Here is a 15,198-nt window from a genome sequence, read left to right as displayed (position 1 = left end):
TTCAACCTAGTGTGCAGAACCACGTCCACCAGCACTCGCAAACTTGCTCAACACAGGCTCAGGCACCACCAACGCCGGTAATGACTTGCGGCCCTCCACCGTTGGCGCATCCAAGAAACCAATCTGTACCAAAAAGGCCAACATGACACCCATCTCTGCTTCCTGCACACCCCGTCCAGCACTCACATCAACTCCTGTATACCGCTTATCCCTGACCAACGCCTCTCGTGCATGCCGATCATCCATCTCCGGTGCTTTCGTACTCGACGGTAAATCTTCAGTAACGAAATGCAAGAGTGGGTAAAGTGCATTCTCCTTGCTACCCTCCACATGCGTCTCCAAAGCAGATTTCCAGGGGATATAGTCTGATTGTGTCACTGCAAAGCCAAAGGTATCCAATAGCCCCAAGAAGTCTGCGAAGCGAGAGCGTGGATGACCCGTGACATGCGCAACAGTCAACGCATCCGTCGGCGGATTCAGCGCACAGGCAGCAACAACACGCGCAACGTGATCCACAGGGACCATATTGACAGGATTGTGGATATTCGGGAATGAACCCACCTGAATACATCCCTTGACCAAACGAATCAAGAAATCATCGGTATTCGTCACACCGGTATGTGTATCGCCAACAATGTAACCAGGTCGAACAACGCACCCTGAAAGACCACGACGGCCTGCTTCACGTGTGAGTGCTTCACCGACCCATTTGGATTGTCCATAGCCAGTGCCTAAGCCTGTAGCAGAGCCAGATAGGTCATCCGTCTCAAGGATACCATCTTCACCTTGTGCAACAAGACGATCCGATTCCCGAACAAAGTATTCTGTGTCCAGGACTGAGGTCGACGAAACAAATGTAAATGTCTTTGCTTTCCCTTCTGAACAAAGAGCAATGGCCGAGAGTGTGCCCATGACATTGGCGGCTCGCATTTGAGGATAGGGAAAGACCCAGTGTACAACAGCGCCATTGTGAATGACTGCATCGGCTTCTTCACAGACAGTAGTCCAAGCTGCATCAGAAAGACCAAGACGGTCTTGTGCGAGGTCACCAATAACAACCGACAAGCGAGACCGATCAGCCTCGTCGAAACAGCCATGACCTTGTAGATTCGCAACAAGACGCGCAAGACCAGATGCTTCATCCTTGGCTCTGACGTGCACAATCACCTGCTTCGTGTTGGATCGTTTCAGCAAGTCACGAATCAAGAACGCACCCAGGAAACCAGTACCTCCCGTGACAAACACGACCAGCTTTTCATCATCGCCGAATACTTCACGCTTGGTGTAGGAGGATGCGAGATGGCTCTGCATCAAAGACTTGGCATCTTCTGCATATGCTGGCTCAGACGCACTTGGCTCGCCATCCCTCGACATACTGGCATCACCAGCACGAAGCCGCTCAATCTCCTTGGCAAGACCACCGATAGTGGGCTCCTTAAAAATCAAACCCAGTGGCACATTATCCAGCACAAATTCTGGTCGCAATTTGAAGATGAGACGCGTCGCTAGAATCGAGTGGCCGCCGAGATCGAAGAAATTGTCATTCAGCGCAATATTGCCAGGCGCATGAGGAAGAATCTCTCGCCAGATATCATGCAGTGTCTGCTGCGTGGCATCCATTTCGCCGGTAGGCTTCTGCGAGACTGCTTGCTGTTGCGCCGTATCAGGATAGGGCAAGGCAGGCTTGTCCACTTTGCCGTTGGGGTTGAGTGGCATCTTCTCCATCGGCACATAGACTGTCGGCACGGCATAACTAGCCAACTTGCCCTTCAAGTACTCGCGGATATCCTTGACGAGCGGCTGGAATCGTTGCATGCGCTCAACTAGGCGATCAGCGGGCATGGCAGACAATACTTTTGCAGTCGCTTCAATAATAGCCTTGTGCTCTTCGGCGTGAATTCTCTCTTCCAAAGACTCAAGCGTTTCGTCCGGATTGAAGGCGATCTCCTTGACCAAGACTGGCTCGCCCATATCGACTTCTGCAATCACCTTGTGAATCATGATGCCCGTTTTGTCAATCTTGCCTTGCGTGTGAGCCTCAAATGCTCGCTCAATCGCATGTGCACCGTTGAATTGACCCGGCAGCGCAGGATGTAGATTAATGCACTCGACACGCTCAGCTGCCATTGGTGCAAGAAAGACTGGCGACAAAATGTGCATAAAGCCAGCACACACAACCAAATCAGGTCGACCATCTTCAAGGATGAGTCGAGCAAGTTCAGTATCGTACTTCTCACGAGACTCTCCATGCACTTTTCGAGAAGCGGCGAGCGACCAGACTTTTGTCTTGATCCCTGCCTTTTGAGCACGTTCGAGACCATAGGCATTCTTGCGATTGGAAATGACGCAAGTGATGACAGCTTTGCCTTGCAACTCGCCGCTGGTGGTAGCATCAATCAAAGCTTGTAAATTGCTACCACTGCCACTGATGAGGACAGTCAGCTTTCGCAAAGAAGAGTCGTTGATCTCGGAAATGAACTTTTGCAACTCAGGCTTCTGGTCTGGGACAAAGTAAGAAACAAGGGTGGGTTCTTCGTCCTTGTTGCGGCGCAATAGGGTGACATTTTCGCGAACAAGTGGATGCCTGGAAAGATGTGTATCAATCTCGCCAAGCTCAATACGGAAACCGCGAATCTTGACTTGATCATCGGCTCGGCCACTGCATTCAACATTGCCATCTGGCAAATAGCGACCCAAGTCACCACTGCGGTACAACCTGTCGCGTGCGCCTTTCCATTGTCCTGCACCCGTATATTGCAGACTAGACCAGGTGTCATCCTTGACGAACCAATTCGTCACAAATTTCGTACCGGTCAAATCATCCAAGCCAAGGTAGCCCTCAGCGAGCCCAGCTGCACGAACATAAATCTCGCCAACTTGACCAACACCACACAGTTGCCTGCTACCGTCTCTTGAGACGACAAGGAGCTGCACATCCTGCATGCCTTGACCAGCAGGCATAATATCCTTGCAGCTTGCTAGGAATCGTGGATCCTTGTCGAAGCTTGGAATGCGGTAAAATGAAACAGCGCGTTGTGTTTCGGTGGTGCCATACATATTGATGATGTCGACTGATCTAGCGAGTCCTTGAAGTCTCTTGACATCACGCTTTGTGAGCACATCGCCAACGAAAAAGGCATTGCGCAATGTAGGGATTTGCACACCAGCAGCGACCTGTGAAGACAGCAATTGACCCATTGCTGGTGTCAAATGTGTTACAGTCACCTCTTTCAATGCACACCACTCAGCAAGACGTCCTGGCGTGCCAATATCATCGCCAGTCGGCACAATCAAGCTAGCGCCCAGGAACAGTGGTGCAAAGATGTCTCGCTGGATAGGATCATGTGCGATACCAGATAGCATAGTGAAGCGATCCGACTCTGATAAGCCGAAATGTTGTGCCATCCAGGGAAAATAGTAAGTGAGCGAAAAGTGTCTGCCACGGACGCCCTTAGGCACGCCTTCAGATCCAGAAGTGAAGGAAAGTGTCGGAATATCATCCGGTCCAATCTCGACGTTCGTGTTGTCTGTCGAAACATCTGAAGGAATGCCACGCAGGGTGTTGCCATCGTCGCTGATGGCAAAGTCAGAGACATCTACCTTGAGCTGGAGGTTGTCGTTGGCCCAATTTCTGACATGGTCGCTCAGAGTTCCAGCTTTTTCCAGTACGACCAAACCCACAGGACGTGCAACAGACAGATAGATGCATTGTCGCTCAACAGGATACGCAGGATCAATAACAGAAAACGTAGCACCGGCCTTTAGAATACCCATGACGCCCACCACAAGATCAACGCCACGATAGGCGTACAAGACAACAATGTCACCCTTTTTGATACCACAAGCAATAAAATGTTGTGCAAGCGCATTGGAACGCTTGTGAATCTGATCATATGTGTAGACGAGATCAGCGCCCTGAGACTGAGACACAACGACACAAGGACGCTCTGGGTGCTTTGCTGCATTCTCACTGAAGATGCTCGAAATTGGACCGCGGAACTGGTTCCAGTGCAGGTCTTTAGATGGGTACGGCAAAATAGCCGCTTGATCTTGATCTATAATGCCGAGCTGACCTACCGGATCTTGGCTCGTTGTAGATGCAAGCAGCTTGATTTGGGCGAGCAAAATATTGATGCGATGTGACGAAAAGAGCAGCGAATTGTAGGAAGCCTTGAGTTGCGTGTGCGTGCAAAAGAGTGTCATATCAATATCGAGGTCCGAAGAGCCTTGCAATGCAGCTGCCTGATCCGTCATGAAACGAACATGGCAGGCAGGGCCCTGTGCCTTGAATGTAGCAGCAAGTGGCTCAACGTCTTTGCGAATAGTCCGCATCTGCTCAACGAGCTCATCAAAGCTGGTCTCTTGCTTGATGGGCACCCGCAAGACATAGTAACGTCCTTCACTATCGTTTGTTCCGACAGAAATGTCAACATCGCCGGTCAGCTTGGAGACGAGCAGATAAAAGGCGGCAAGCAGTCGGTCTGGCTGCAATGCATGCTCCGTCGTTACAACGGACTCGACATTCTTGGGCGGCGAAGGGGCGACAAAGTCAGCCGGCAGATGCGACAGGGACTGGCCCGCCAGTAGTTCAGGCCACGACGGCATCTCTAGAAGCAGGTCTAGCAGTTGTTGTATCTAATGTCTGTGCTTGTCGAAATTGTCGAATCGCGCTGTGCACAAGATCTAATCAGCCGACGCGACGTCAACGACCAAGTACAGTCGAAGTACTAGTCTTGCAGTATGGAAGGCATGATGGGAATGCCATCAGGGGGCATGCAAGTCGAAGTGGACGAGACGGAGGATACAGAGTGGAATGATATCCTACGGCAACACAAAATCATCCCAGAAAAGCCAAAAGACCCAGATGAAGGCCGTGATGAGATTCTTGCCGAGGCGCGGCAGCTGCAACATGATTCTCGCCTGGATGACCTGGAACTGGATGAGCTGGATGAGCTCGAGGATGACGAGGACGATGCCATCATCATGGAATACAAGGCACGGAGGATGAAGGAGATGCAAGAAACAGCCTCCCGCAAGGTCTTTGGCAGCCTCATTCCTATCACGAAAGGTGAGTACACGCGCGAAGTGACTGAAGCATCCCAGAAGCACTGGGTATTTGTCTTTCTGTACAAAGACTATCTGACGGCGTCCAAGAAGCTGCGGCCGGTGTTGGAGGAGTTTAGTGCGCGGCATGCCTCCATCAAGGTGTGTGCTATCGTCTCAGACCAAGCGATGGAGAACTATCCAGACCAAGCAGTTCCTACCATCTTGGTCTACCACGACGGAGATATGAAGGAGCAGTTTGTAGGCCTTAAACCGACAACGACGCTTGCGGATCTCGAGCGCCTTACAATGGGCCTTGGCGCTCTGACAGACGACGACGTGCGCCGAGCACGCAAGCGAGCGGGACAGCTGACCACTGAGCGCGCAAGAGAGGAGGAAGTGGATGATTGGAGCGACTGATGAACATTACGACGGCATGTCCATATAATTAGCTTTGACTCAAGATGTTTACGGTGTTGTGCTTGCTCTACTCTTGCATTGAGCATCTGTCAAGACTGCCCTTGTCCAGACATGATCGGTCTACGGATGTCATGAGCGGCTTCCCATCTCGTGAAATGGCTGCATCTCGACGCCGACTGCAGATGCTGGCAGTGGAAGACCTTGTACAAGTACCAAGCAGTGATGCTAGCGGTCAAGCATGGCTTGAATATCGATACTATATGGAGCATACTCAATGTTAGTATCTTTTCTCCGATTTGGAGTACCCTGCTGCATGTATCCTGCTATTTCGTCAAAGTCACCTCTTCGCTATATATTGTCGTTGCCTTGGTCAACGGATTAGTGCTTGTTCTCTGCTGGTAAGAACTCTCGATGTTCCTCGCTTACTGATACAAGCTTCTTCAAAATAGACGCTCGACTTCGGCAACCTGTTCATCCTCGCAAAAGGGGGAATCTTCAAGGTGAAGTTGTTCTCGTGACTGGTGCAGCAGCTGGCTTGGGTTTCTGTGTAAAACAAAAGCTTCGCCAGAAAGGTGCTCGAGTTGTTGCACTTGATGTGGTAGACTGTACCTTGTCAGATTACTACAAGTGCGACGTGAGCGACGCAGACGCTGTCGCCAAAACTGCCGAGGCTATCAAGGCATCCATTGGTGTCCCAACAGTGGTAGTGAGTAATGCAGGGATCGTCAGACCAGGCACTGTCCTGGCAAGCTCTCTAGATGATATCAAGCGGACTCTCGACATCAACCTCTTGGGACAGTTCATCCTTGCCAAAGCCTTCCTACCAGATATGCTTGATCACGAGGGACAATGGGTTACAGTCGGCTCAACCCTCGGTTACGTGGGTTGTCACTCATTAGCTTCCTATACGGCAAGTAAAGCTGCTGTTCTCTCTTTTCACGAATCACTTACAGCTGAGCTTGCTGAGTCGCATCCTCGCATCGCCACAACACTTGTCCTGCCAGGCCAAATGTCAGAATCGATGTTTGCAAAGCTCAGCACGCCAAATAGCTTTCTAGCACCTGTTGCTGAGCTTGAGAAGGTAGCAGACTGTATCGTTGAGCTCATTGAAAGACGCCAGCCCGGGGAGTTTGCCATGCCCCTGTATGGCCGATTCCTGGGAATCTTGCGTGTCTTGCCCAGTGGTTTACAGCAGCTTGCAAGACGCTTCTCCGGTATGGATGGAGCAGCTCAATCTTTCAGCTCTTTAGCCGCAGCTGAGACCAAGCGCAAAGCATGACTGTGACTGCTGATACTTTGACAGCGGCTCCGCAATTTTACGCTTGCAAACTACGTTCAGTGCATTCATCTTCTACTATTCCATTTACCTAGGGAAGCTTGGATCTATACTAGCAGCCTTCAGGCCTCAAAACTTAGAGCTCCAAATTCATCTTTTCAGGCTCACAGTCTTCCGCACAAGCGATGATACGCAGAACACAGCCAGCTACTAGTCCTAGTACTCGTGCGTCTTCACGAGCGCGCCGACAAGGCCTCAGAGGTCGAGAGAGTCCCGCTAATGGCATACTGACAGAAAGGATGCAAGCTAGACGTGCAGAAGTACGATCGTTACAGCGGCAAGAAGAGCAAGCGCACGAAGAAAGCATGAGTGCGTCTACATCTGTCGAACCCGAGTCGCGGGCTGCGCCTATCACACAGGAGGCAGATATTGGGGCTTCAGAAGCACTGACACAGCATGCGCTTACTTTATTGGATGCGCTTGGAGAACACGCGCAGGCTCAGCAGCGAGCGATTTCTTCGGAGCTCTCCGACTTGTCTTCAGCATCAGACCAGCTCGCAGCGTCTAGTCAAGCACCAGGCGACGATAGTCAGGCGGCTCAGGAGGATACAGTGGTAGAAAACGCAAGCGTAATCAGTGAAGCAAGCAGTACTGGGTCAAATACCCTCCGTGCGCTAGCTGAATGCAACCACACACAAGATTCAGCGGAGCGTCAAGTGTTGATGGAGAAGTCCTTGCGTCTACTGCAACGCTGGAAGACGGAGTGGCATGCACTGGAGAAGAAAGTCCAGCGCGGCCAAGCGAAGCGCGAAGGAGATATCAGAGCGCAGCAAAGACAAGCCGTGCAAAGGCAGCGTGTTTTGGAGCATCAGGCTAATGAGAGGACCATGACTACACGGCAAGCAAAGGACTCATAGAGCAAGTGTCATCTATTCTAGCATTTTCAAGATTCATGTAGAGTGCTTGCTTGATATTTAGGTGAGTCGCAAGTTGAGACTTGAACTGACAGCAGCACCATAAAAAGACAAAACACACCCGAGCTTGCTGCTCTAGTCGCTGTAGGATGTCTGTCATGCGCATGAAGCGCCTGCAAAAGGAGCTCAAAGGGCTGCAAAAGCAAAGCTCACAACATTCATTCCACCTGCTACCGCTTAGCTCAGATAATGCTTTTGATGTGTGGCATATGGAGATGCAGGTGCTCAACCATCCGCTATATGCAGGTCAAATCTTTCTACTTCGCTTCAAATTTCCGCTCAGCTACCCGATCGACTCGCCAGAGGTCGTCTTCCTTCCTGGTCCTCGCCAGAGTAATGCGTCTGTGCCGTCTACCGCGCCCACAGGCTCACAAGAGCGGCCAATTGATCTAGATGCGGATGATAAACCTACAGCGCCCGAGCCCACAACCTATAGTATCCCGCTTCATCCTCACATCTACACAAATGGACACATTTGTCTCGATTTGCTCTATGCTCCAGCTTGGTCTCCCGTACAAAACGTCGAGTCTGTGGCGTTATCCATCCTCAGTATGCTGGCTGGCAATTCTATTGCTGAGCGGCCTGTAGATGATGCGAGTTACTCTGGCAGGACGCCTGTGGGTGCGAATCCAAAACGAACCAATTGGGTTTTCGTATGCTCACCGCGGATTGTCTATTGGCTAACTTGCAGCACGACGATACGGTGTAAGGAACATTTCGAGCACGACAAAATCAGCGTATAATATCACAGTCAAGCGCATGCATAAGACAACGTTTGCATAGATTACAAAAACCAAAAATGAAGAAGGCTTGCACGCTCAATCGTCATCAAACAAGGCTGCATAGACACGCCTCATGTCAAGCATCAACACGAGTGCTCCAGCGCCCACAGTCGAGCAGCCGATGGAGTGTCGCTCGCCATTCACTCTGAAGAAGCACGTCACTTCTCGTCTTTGCATGTGGTGCAGTCGTCGCATTGTCAAACGAACTTGTTGTCGCTTGTAAGATGGCTGCAGTACTAAACGGACCATTGCTTGGTCTGCGTCTGGCTGTACTGAAGACACCGTGCAAAAGATGTCGCGGTAGAGAGGGTCAAATGAACGATGCTTTCTGGTATGATCCCAATGATGTTGAAACGGCAGTCGGACCTCGCTCAGATGGCGCTGGATGATATTGGACACTCGACGGTGCTGAAACAGTACATGCTCTGCCATCTCCTTGCATGATCTGCTTACAAGTCGCACAGACTTCCACAAGGTTGCCTCATCTATTCGGCCAATAATGCTTGCGAGCAGTGCATCTGGCAATTGCTTCTGCTTCTGACAACTCGCCTCAAAGGCTGCAAAGTCGAAAGACGAGGCAATGGAGTAACAGCTGGGCGGTGAAGCGTGGCAATGGAATAGTCTGTCAATCTGCGCTGCTGATGACTGCACATCATCGAGCTCTGCTGTTTCCAGTATGCGCCTTGGTGATTGCTCTACCCGTGTACTCGATGCATCCATGTATGCTCCGTTTAGCACATACCGAGGCGCCCCTGAAGTCATTTCTGAGATTCCTAAGGCTGGTGCAATTGCGACACCTCGCGTCTGGCTTGGTGTCATGTGTGGACAACGTCGGATTGTCGCCATTGGATCGACATGCAACAGAGTGGAGCGCAAACAGCTTGTCGCCATACAGCGTGGTTGGTAGGAAGACAAGCTTTGGCTTGGTGAGAGTGCGCGTTCTCGACGTAGCGCTGCGTACTTGGACCTTGCGCTGCTCGCAGTGATGGGGAATGTCTTTGAGGGTGATGGCTATGGTCAGGACATGGTCAAGTGGCGTAGATGGAGAGCGCACGAGGTAGATGGGCAGATCGCGTCTGCGCGATGAACCGCTGGGCGTATAGAGGTGCCGAGCCTTGCTGAGGGAGATGGGTGTGACGGGTTGTATATCCAAGAGAGACGCCATGAGAGAGTGCTCAGGACTATCCAAGAAAGAGAAGAGAATCGTGTGGTGTAGGCAGATGAGCTCAAGTAGCAGTGTCCTACAGATCTTCCTACGCACAACTCAAATTACCAGAGCTCTACAAGTACTTCCCTCGAGTTCAGCTATCAGCCATGGTCCTCTCACCTTTGTCTGGCAACGAACGCAGACCAAGATCCGCTGATGCCAGCTAGCAGGCACCACTTGCTCGTGCGTACGATTCTTGCTAGCTTCCTACGGCGCGCTCGGCACAGAACGACCAGGCGTTTGTGGTCATTGAGCGTATCTCAGTGCCTCATCTTCAGACTGCCTCTGTACACTTCTCTTTTGGCAGCCTGCGGACAATAGAATCAGACCCTGCTGTTCTCATCTTCGTTGCGACTCGGGACGATCAAGATACAGCAGAACGGGTCCTGCCTTCAAGTGTGCACGGCGTGCCAGTCCAAGTGGAAATGGGAAGACTCAGATTGCGCACTGGAGGTACGGTCGATGCGCTGCCAAGCATCATAGAGCCATCAATCATGCCTGGCAGCCCCATGACATGCGAGCTCAGCATGACAACTTATATCTTCAATGGCTTTCTAGCCCGCGATAATCTAGAAGGTTGTACATCGCAACCAACGCGCATCTTCTGCTGGGCCTTACGGTTAGAGTGACTTAAGAGCTGCGACTTGTGCGGAGCATGAACAGACAGAAGGTCAGCAGAGCAGCTTCAACTGCGCTTGCGCAATCGCGTCACAAGCAGCTTCTGGGTATCATGAGTACTTTGAGCTTGGGTGGTGGTGGAAGAAGTAGCTCTGCCTTTTGTGGTTGTCGCCTCCGCACCGGCAAGAAGACACAAGCAGAGAGAAGCAAGCAGCTCAAGGACTTGCGACACAGAGTCAATGTTGGTCTGAGCAGGACGCGCCCAATGATGGAGCTTCAAGGCGCACCTCCAAGCTACGTCCGCGAGACACAAAACCTCCACCTCGTCGAATCCTTCACAGGCCTGCATGTCCAACCAGCGCCCCAGTACGAACCGCCACCCATCCCCATCACCCTTGCTCCGACCCCTCCGCGCCCGCCTCGCATCATTCAACAAGCTTACAAGTTCCGTGGTACACTTGCAGAGCGCTGTGCTGCCTGTTACTTCAGATACACACTTAGAAGACATCATGCGCCGTCATTGCAGCAGGTGATTGCAGGATACCATGCAGATTTATCGTCTTCTCGAGTACGACGCGCGTTGACATCGACGAATCCAGACTGGCGAGGTTTACAATTGAGGCGCTTGGTGAATGCCACAATTGATGCAGTCGTGGTACCTGAACTCGCTCGGCGTGCTGAAGAAACTGCACGTATCCAACAGGCATTGTCGCAGAACAGCACCGAAGCGATTGCTCAACAGCGGAAAGAGGCTCTGCGTGCGCAAGAACTAGAAGAATATAATCGAATTGCTCTCTTTGGCGATCTATGGACAGGCACGCGCGAACAAGCGATTGACGTGGGTACGATGCATGAAGACTTGTACACGCGCATGCATCTTGAATCGTATGCCATTGCAGGCAAGATGCAAACCACCCAGCATGATCGAGACTTTGCACTGCTGCAAACACGGTGCTTGACGCGAATGCAAGACAGCTGGCGAAACCTGCTACGGCATTGTGATATTCAGCTGGAATTGGTACGTCTACGAGGTCAGACAGGTGGTCCTATTCTCGCTGCGCTCATGTCCTTCGAGGAGCACAAAATGGAACGTGCACTGGCTGCATTGAAGGAGGAATTCACCCAATGCGTCATGCAAAAGACGCAGCTATTCCCACCACTCAGATCATTTCATGATACCTTTGCACCCATGTGCGGTAGTGCTTTACGTGCTGCGCGCCAAGTGATGGATGAAGATGCGCGTGGGTTTGTGTATGATGCCGACTTCCTCAACCAGAATCGCTTGTTTGAGCATGGCTCTAATTTCTTTAGCCGCATGAAGGATCACCTGCATTGTTTGATGATTCGAGAAGGTCTCAAGCGCAAGGCCTACTTGGCACAACGTGAAGCTGAGATTGAACAACATCGTGAAGCGCGGCGCTTGCAAAAGGAAATTGAGAAGGACACAGGCCGAGCACCACTAGGCAAAGAACGTGGCGGGTCGTCTTCAAAATCTTGAGGCGTACAAGCCTAGTTGAACTTGATCTTAAGCTTCAAGCTAAAGGGCAATGATGCGCTTGTAACGCTCACTTCATCATTCTCCTCGACCAGCTCACTCATCTTCTTGAGCAAATTTGGACGTGTCGCTTCTTCGAGCTGCGGTGGTGCTTGCAAGTACAGCGACTTGGCAGCACTTCGAATACTCGGCGCCTTCAATTGCGTTTCTGGTCGTTCCATCAACACATCCAAGAAAGCCTGTAGCGTCCAGTCAGGATTGCAAGCATAGTCGCTTGCCAGGTTGCCGCATACTGGACAATCCTCTTTGCGCTCATGCTCAAAGGTATAGGTGTAGATGCTATCCGACCCCGTATACATCATATAATTCTTCAAGAACGGATTACACGACGTTGCAATCTTGAAGACTTCATTACAGCATGACGCAGCAATCGCAGCATTCGTTGACGCAATCGCTGGAATGATGTTTTTCACGACACCTTGCGTCAAGCTGCGTGTGATGCCGCTAATGTTGAATTCGGCAGCGCGTTTTGAGGCAACGTCGAAGAGCCAGGTGATGTGCTCTGGATTGTCTGCATCAAGCTTGTCTTCTCCACCACGAATACGAGGCCATTCAAGGACCGATGCCCATTCAATGCAGTGTTCAGGGAGTCGAGGGGTATTGGCAATTGTGCAGATTGGATATGTTGTGGCCTTGCCGAGCATGTCGAGAGAGCACTCATAGCAGCTTGATATACTAGGCAGGATGACGCGTGATTGTCCCTTGAAGCCCTCTGTACCGCCATCCACCAAGGGTTTGAGCGATTGTGGATCACTGTCCTCAACAAGATTAACAAGCGTCGCATTCATCCAACGACGTGCTTCGATATTGTCTAGACCACAAACGACAATGTTGAATTGCATATAGTAGTCGTCATCTTTATCCTGAACCTTGCCAAAGTACGGCACAACCGTCACACCCTGTACGCGACGCATAATGAAACGCGCTGCCGTCTCCGCTTTAGAAGCACCGATATCCTCTGGTCGGAACAAAAACTGCCTATTGAGATTCGAGACATCGATGGTGTCCATGTCAATCACATGAAGTTCTTTGAAGCCAGAGAGTGCGAGATTCTTGAGAATCTCACATCCAAGTCCACCAGCGCCGATGACTAGGATTTTCGCGGATTGAAGAAACTCAAAGGACTCTGAGCCGCCTGGGTAGTCATCGACAAAGGGTCCACTACGAGCAAGGAGGCGCTCGAGGTCTGACCAGCGGCTTGCGACGGCTGCCATGCCTTGTGTCTGGTCTAAGTGTCGCGGTTGTCTGGGAGTTGCGACGAGCGCGTCATGAATTTGTAGTTCTAGCTGCACCATCATCTACGACAGAAGTCAAAGGACAGACTATTGGCTTGTGAGCAGCTTAGAAGAAGCATTACAAGGACTAGGGAGATGAGAATAAGGCTACATCGCTTTGCTCGGAAGGAGAAAGTAGCTCGAAAACATCCTGGCGTGTTCAACAGGACGTATAATCATGACAAGGCGTGCATTGAGCGCCTAGAGGATCATGGCAGCGAGGCCAAGCGATCCTGCGAGCAAGGCAATTCCATAAGGAACTGCATTGGTTGTAGCGGACGAGGAGCCAGGCTTAGATGTGGGCTTGGGAGCACTGCCCGAAGCACTCGAAGAGAGGCCCGTTGCGGTGGACGAAGGAGTACCGGAAGCACTGGAGGAGGAGGTCGAGTCACCTTCAACAATAGCTTGCACATCCTTAGGAACGGTGATTTTGACGCCAGCACTGAGGCAGAAGGTGGTGGCAAATTGGACGGTGGTCCTAAGGTCATCGGGCTTGCATCCGTTGTTTACTTGAACACACGAGGTGAAGTTGCTGATGAGAGCAGAGTTTTGGCAGAAGCAGGGTGCGTCTGTCATTGCACAATGGCTAGTAGACAGTGCGCCATTGAGACAGCTAAAAGCAGAGTCAGTTTTTAGGGTCAGGGTTAAGTCGATGTTCTTACTTCTTGGCACAAGCCGGCAGGCTGTCGAGCTGGGCAGAGACAACAGCGACGACGAAAGTGATGAGCACGACCATGGCTTGCATTTTGCTGGCTGTGTGTTTGAGGTAAGAGGGATGAGCAGGTGGGTGGGCCTTCCTGCCTCTTAAGTTGTTGCAAGACTCTTTTTCAGGGGTTCTGATCGCGCGGTAAATAGAATTGGTGATTGGGGTGCGTGTTCGCGACAAACAGCTGATCGGAGACCCTTTTTGATGCTCCGTCTCCTTCTTTCACAGCTACCTCAACGTGCTTGCCGACAAAGCTTTGGTTCTGTTCTGCTAAGCATCTGCCAGAGGTACGTTCCGTGATGCTGTTGTCATCCAATGCCCAATTTTGATTCACCTGATCTCTTGCTCAATACACGGAAGTTTGCTTCCAACATCTGGATCAACCTCTTGTGCTTGACACCAATAGCTGCACATGCGAGACCCCTGAAGGAGGCTGTGCTCCAAACCTCGTGGCATACAGCCATCACTGGCCCATCAGCAGTGACTGAGTATCGGATGATTGACAATTCTGCAAGAATTACTTGCTACAGTGTTCCGACTTCAATCTCATCTCCGGCTGCCAAGATTGTCATGCACGCCTCGTTGAGTCAGCACGGGTATGAGCTTTGCTCTCGAGCAAGTGCAGTCTCCTGACATTGGGAGCAACGCAAGGCCTGAAGGGCTTGACTTTACTTGGCGGAACCAGGCTTTGCAAAACAACCTGACCTTTGCATACAATCAAAGCAACTTGCAAGACTTCAGATTCGGTGTAGAAGCATATTATACAGTCTTGTAAGATGCAAGTCCCGGGCCTTGACAAAGTGATAACCGGCGGCGGACAAGTAGCGTAGGTATCTCAACTCTCAGCGCAGATAAGCAAATGGCTCAACTGCACTTGAGCTGGGCAAGTGGCGGGGCGCCAGCTGTAGCTTGGATGCATTGCCAATTTATATGAGCATGTAGCCTCTCAAGCGCCTAGGGTTTTGAAGGGCTTCTTGCCGTTTTCTTAAGCTCTTGAATCTAGCATGCGAAGCGACACCTTACTCCCTTCATTGAGTTTAAAGGTGGCCATATGACCCTCAAGGTGTACATGTAGATGTAGAGTTGCGTTTGGCTCGAGTTTTCCGAGATTGCCCGGACCGACAACTTGACAAGACAGACTTCCACAAAGCAACCATCTCGGCTTCGAAGCAAGTGACAAGGCCCTTGCATCAGGCCTCACGTCAATAGGCGCTTGACTGTCTCAAGCAGCATCTCCTCGAAAACGGCGACTCACATCTCAGACCGCTCGCGTTTGACGCACCTGCGACCATGAACTATTGCTCACCAGATTCTGCCCGCTCGCAGCGGCCTTCAGCGGCCAT

At 51.3% G+C, this 15,198-nt stretch overlaps 7 protein-coding genes across 7 annotated transcripts; 4 read left to right on the top strand and 3 right to left on the bottom strand.

Moving 5' to 3' along the window:
* Nucleotides 1–6: 6 nt before the first annotated feature.
* BCR37DRAFT_348989 (L-aminoadipate-semialdehyde dehydrogenase) lies at nucleotides 7–4,605 on the bottom strand (the record flags this gene model as incomplete). Its single annotated transcript, XM_040867888.1, has 2 exons — nucleotides 7–1,878; nucleotides 2,509–4,605. 2 exons carry the CDS (start codon nucleotides 4,603–4,605, stop codon nucleotides 7–9), a joined length of 3,969 nt encoding a protein of 1,322 aa, XP_040724261.1.
* On the top strand, nucleotides 4,526–5,525 carry BCR37DRAFT_381036 (Phosducin family protein). Its single transcript, XM_040869602.1, has one exon. The coding sequence runs from the start codon at nucleotides 4,741–4,743 to the stop codon at nucleotides 5,461–5,463; it is 723 nt and encodes a 240-aa protein (XP_040724260.1). The 5' UTR covers nucleotides 4,526–4,740; the 3' UTR covers nucleotides 5,464–5,525.
* A 440-nt stretch (nucleotides 5,526–5,965) lies between these two features.
* BCR37DRAFT_348887 (uncharacterized protein) lies at nucleotides 5,966–6,742 on the top strand (the record flags this gene model as incomplete). Its single annotated transcript, XM_040867879.1, has 1 exon — nucleotides 5,966–6,742. A coding segment is annotated over one exon (777 nt), but the record flags the coding sequence as incomplete, so codon positions are not given.
* Nucleotides 6,743–7,802: 1,060 nt separating this feature from the next.
* BCR37DRAFT_393734 (ubiquitin-conjugating enzyme/RWD-like protein) lies at nucleotides 7,803–8,422 on the top strand (the record flags this gene model as incomplete). Its single annotated transcript, XM_040871349.1, has 2 exons — nucleotides 7,803–8,366; nucleotides 8,405–8,422. 2 exons carry the CDS (start codon nucleotides 7,803–7,805, stop codon nucleotides 8,420–8,422), a joined length of 582 nt encoding a protein of 193 aa, XP_040724258.1.
* Nucleotides 8,423–10,588: 2,166 nt separating this feature from the next.
* BCR37DRAFT_393733 (uncharacterized protein) lies at nucleotides 10,589–11,818 on the top strand (the record flags this gene model as incomplete). Its single annotated transcript, XM_040871348.1, has 1 exon — nucleotides 10,589–11,818. The coding sequence occupies one exon, from the start codon at nucleotides 10,589–10,591 to the stop codon at nucleotides 11,816–11,818; it is 1,230 nt and encodes a 409-aa protein (XP_040724257.1).
* Nucleotides 11,819–11,829: 11 nt separating this feature from the next.
* On the bottom strand, nucleotides 11,830–13,089 carry BCR37DRAFT_349150 (uncharacterized protein; the record flags this gene model as incomplete). Its single annotated transcript, XM_040867903.1, has 1 exon — nucleotides 11,830–13,089. One exon carries the CDS (start codon nucleotides 13,087–13,089, stop codon nucleotides 11,830–11,832), a length of 1,260 nt encoding a protein of 419 aa, XP_040724256.1.
* A 261-nt stretch (nucleotides 13,090–13,350) lies between these two features.
* BCR37DRAFT_388103 (uncharacterized protein) lies at nucleotides 13,351–13,894 on the bottom strand (the record flags this gene model as incomplete). The annotated part of the gene is made up of 2 exons (XM_040870590.1): nucleotides 13,351–13,762; nucleotides 13,812–13,894. The coding sequence occupies 2 exons, from the start codon at nucleotides 13,892–13,894 to the stop codon at nucleotides 13,351–13,353; spliced, it is 495 nt and encodes a 164-aa protein (XP_040724255.1).
* Between the last annotated feature and the right edge of the window lie 1,304 nt (nucleotides 13,895–15,198).

The sequence above is a fragment of the Protomyces lactucae-debilis genome, assembly GCF_002105105.1.
Source record: "Protomyces lactucae-debilis strain 12-1054 chromosome Unknown BCR37scaffold_13, whole genome shotgun sequence".
NCBI lineage: Eukaryota > Fungi > Ascomycota > Taphrinomycetes > Taphrinales > Protomycetaceae > Protomyces > Protomyces lactucae-debilis.
The sequence above is the reverse complement of the archived record's forward strand: the minus strand, read 5'-3'. Positions and strand labels throughout refer to the sequence as shown.

What these genes read in the sequence shown, in the direction of transcription:
- BCR37DRAFT_381036 (XM_040869602.1), top strand. Translation starts at nt 4,741, where the DNA reads ATGGAAGGCATGATGGGAATGCCATCAGGGGGCATGCAAGTCGAAGTG.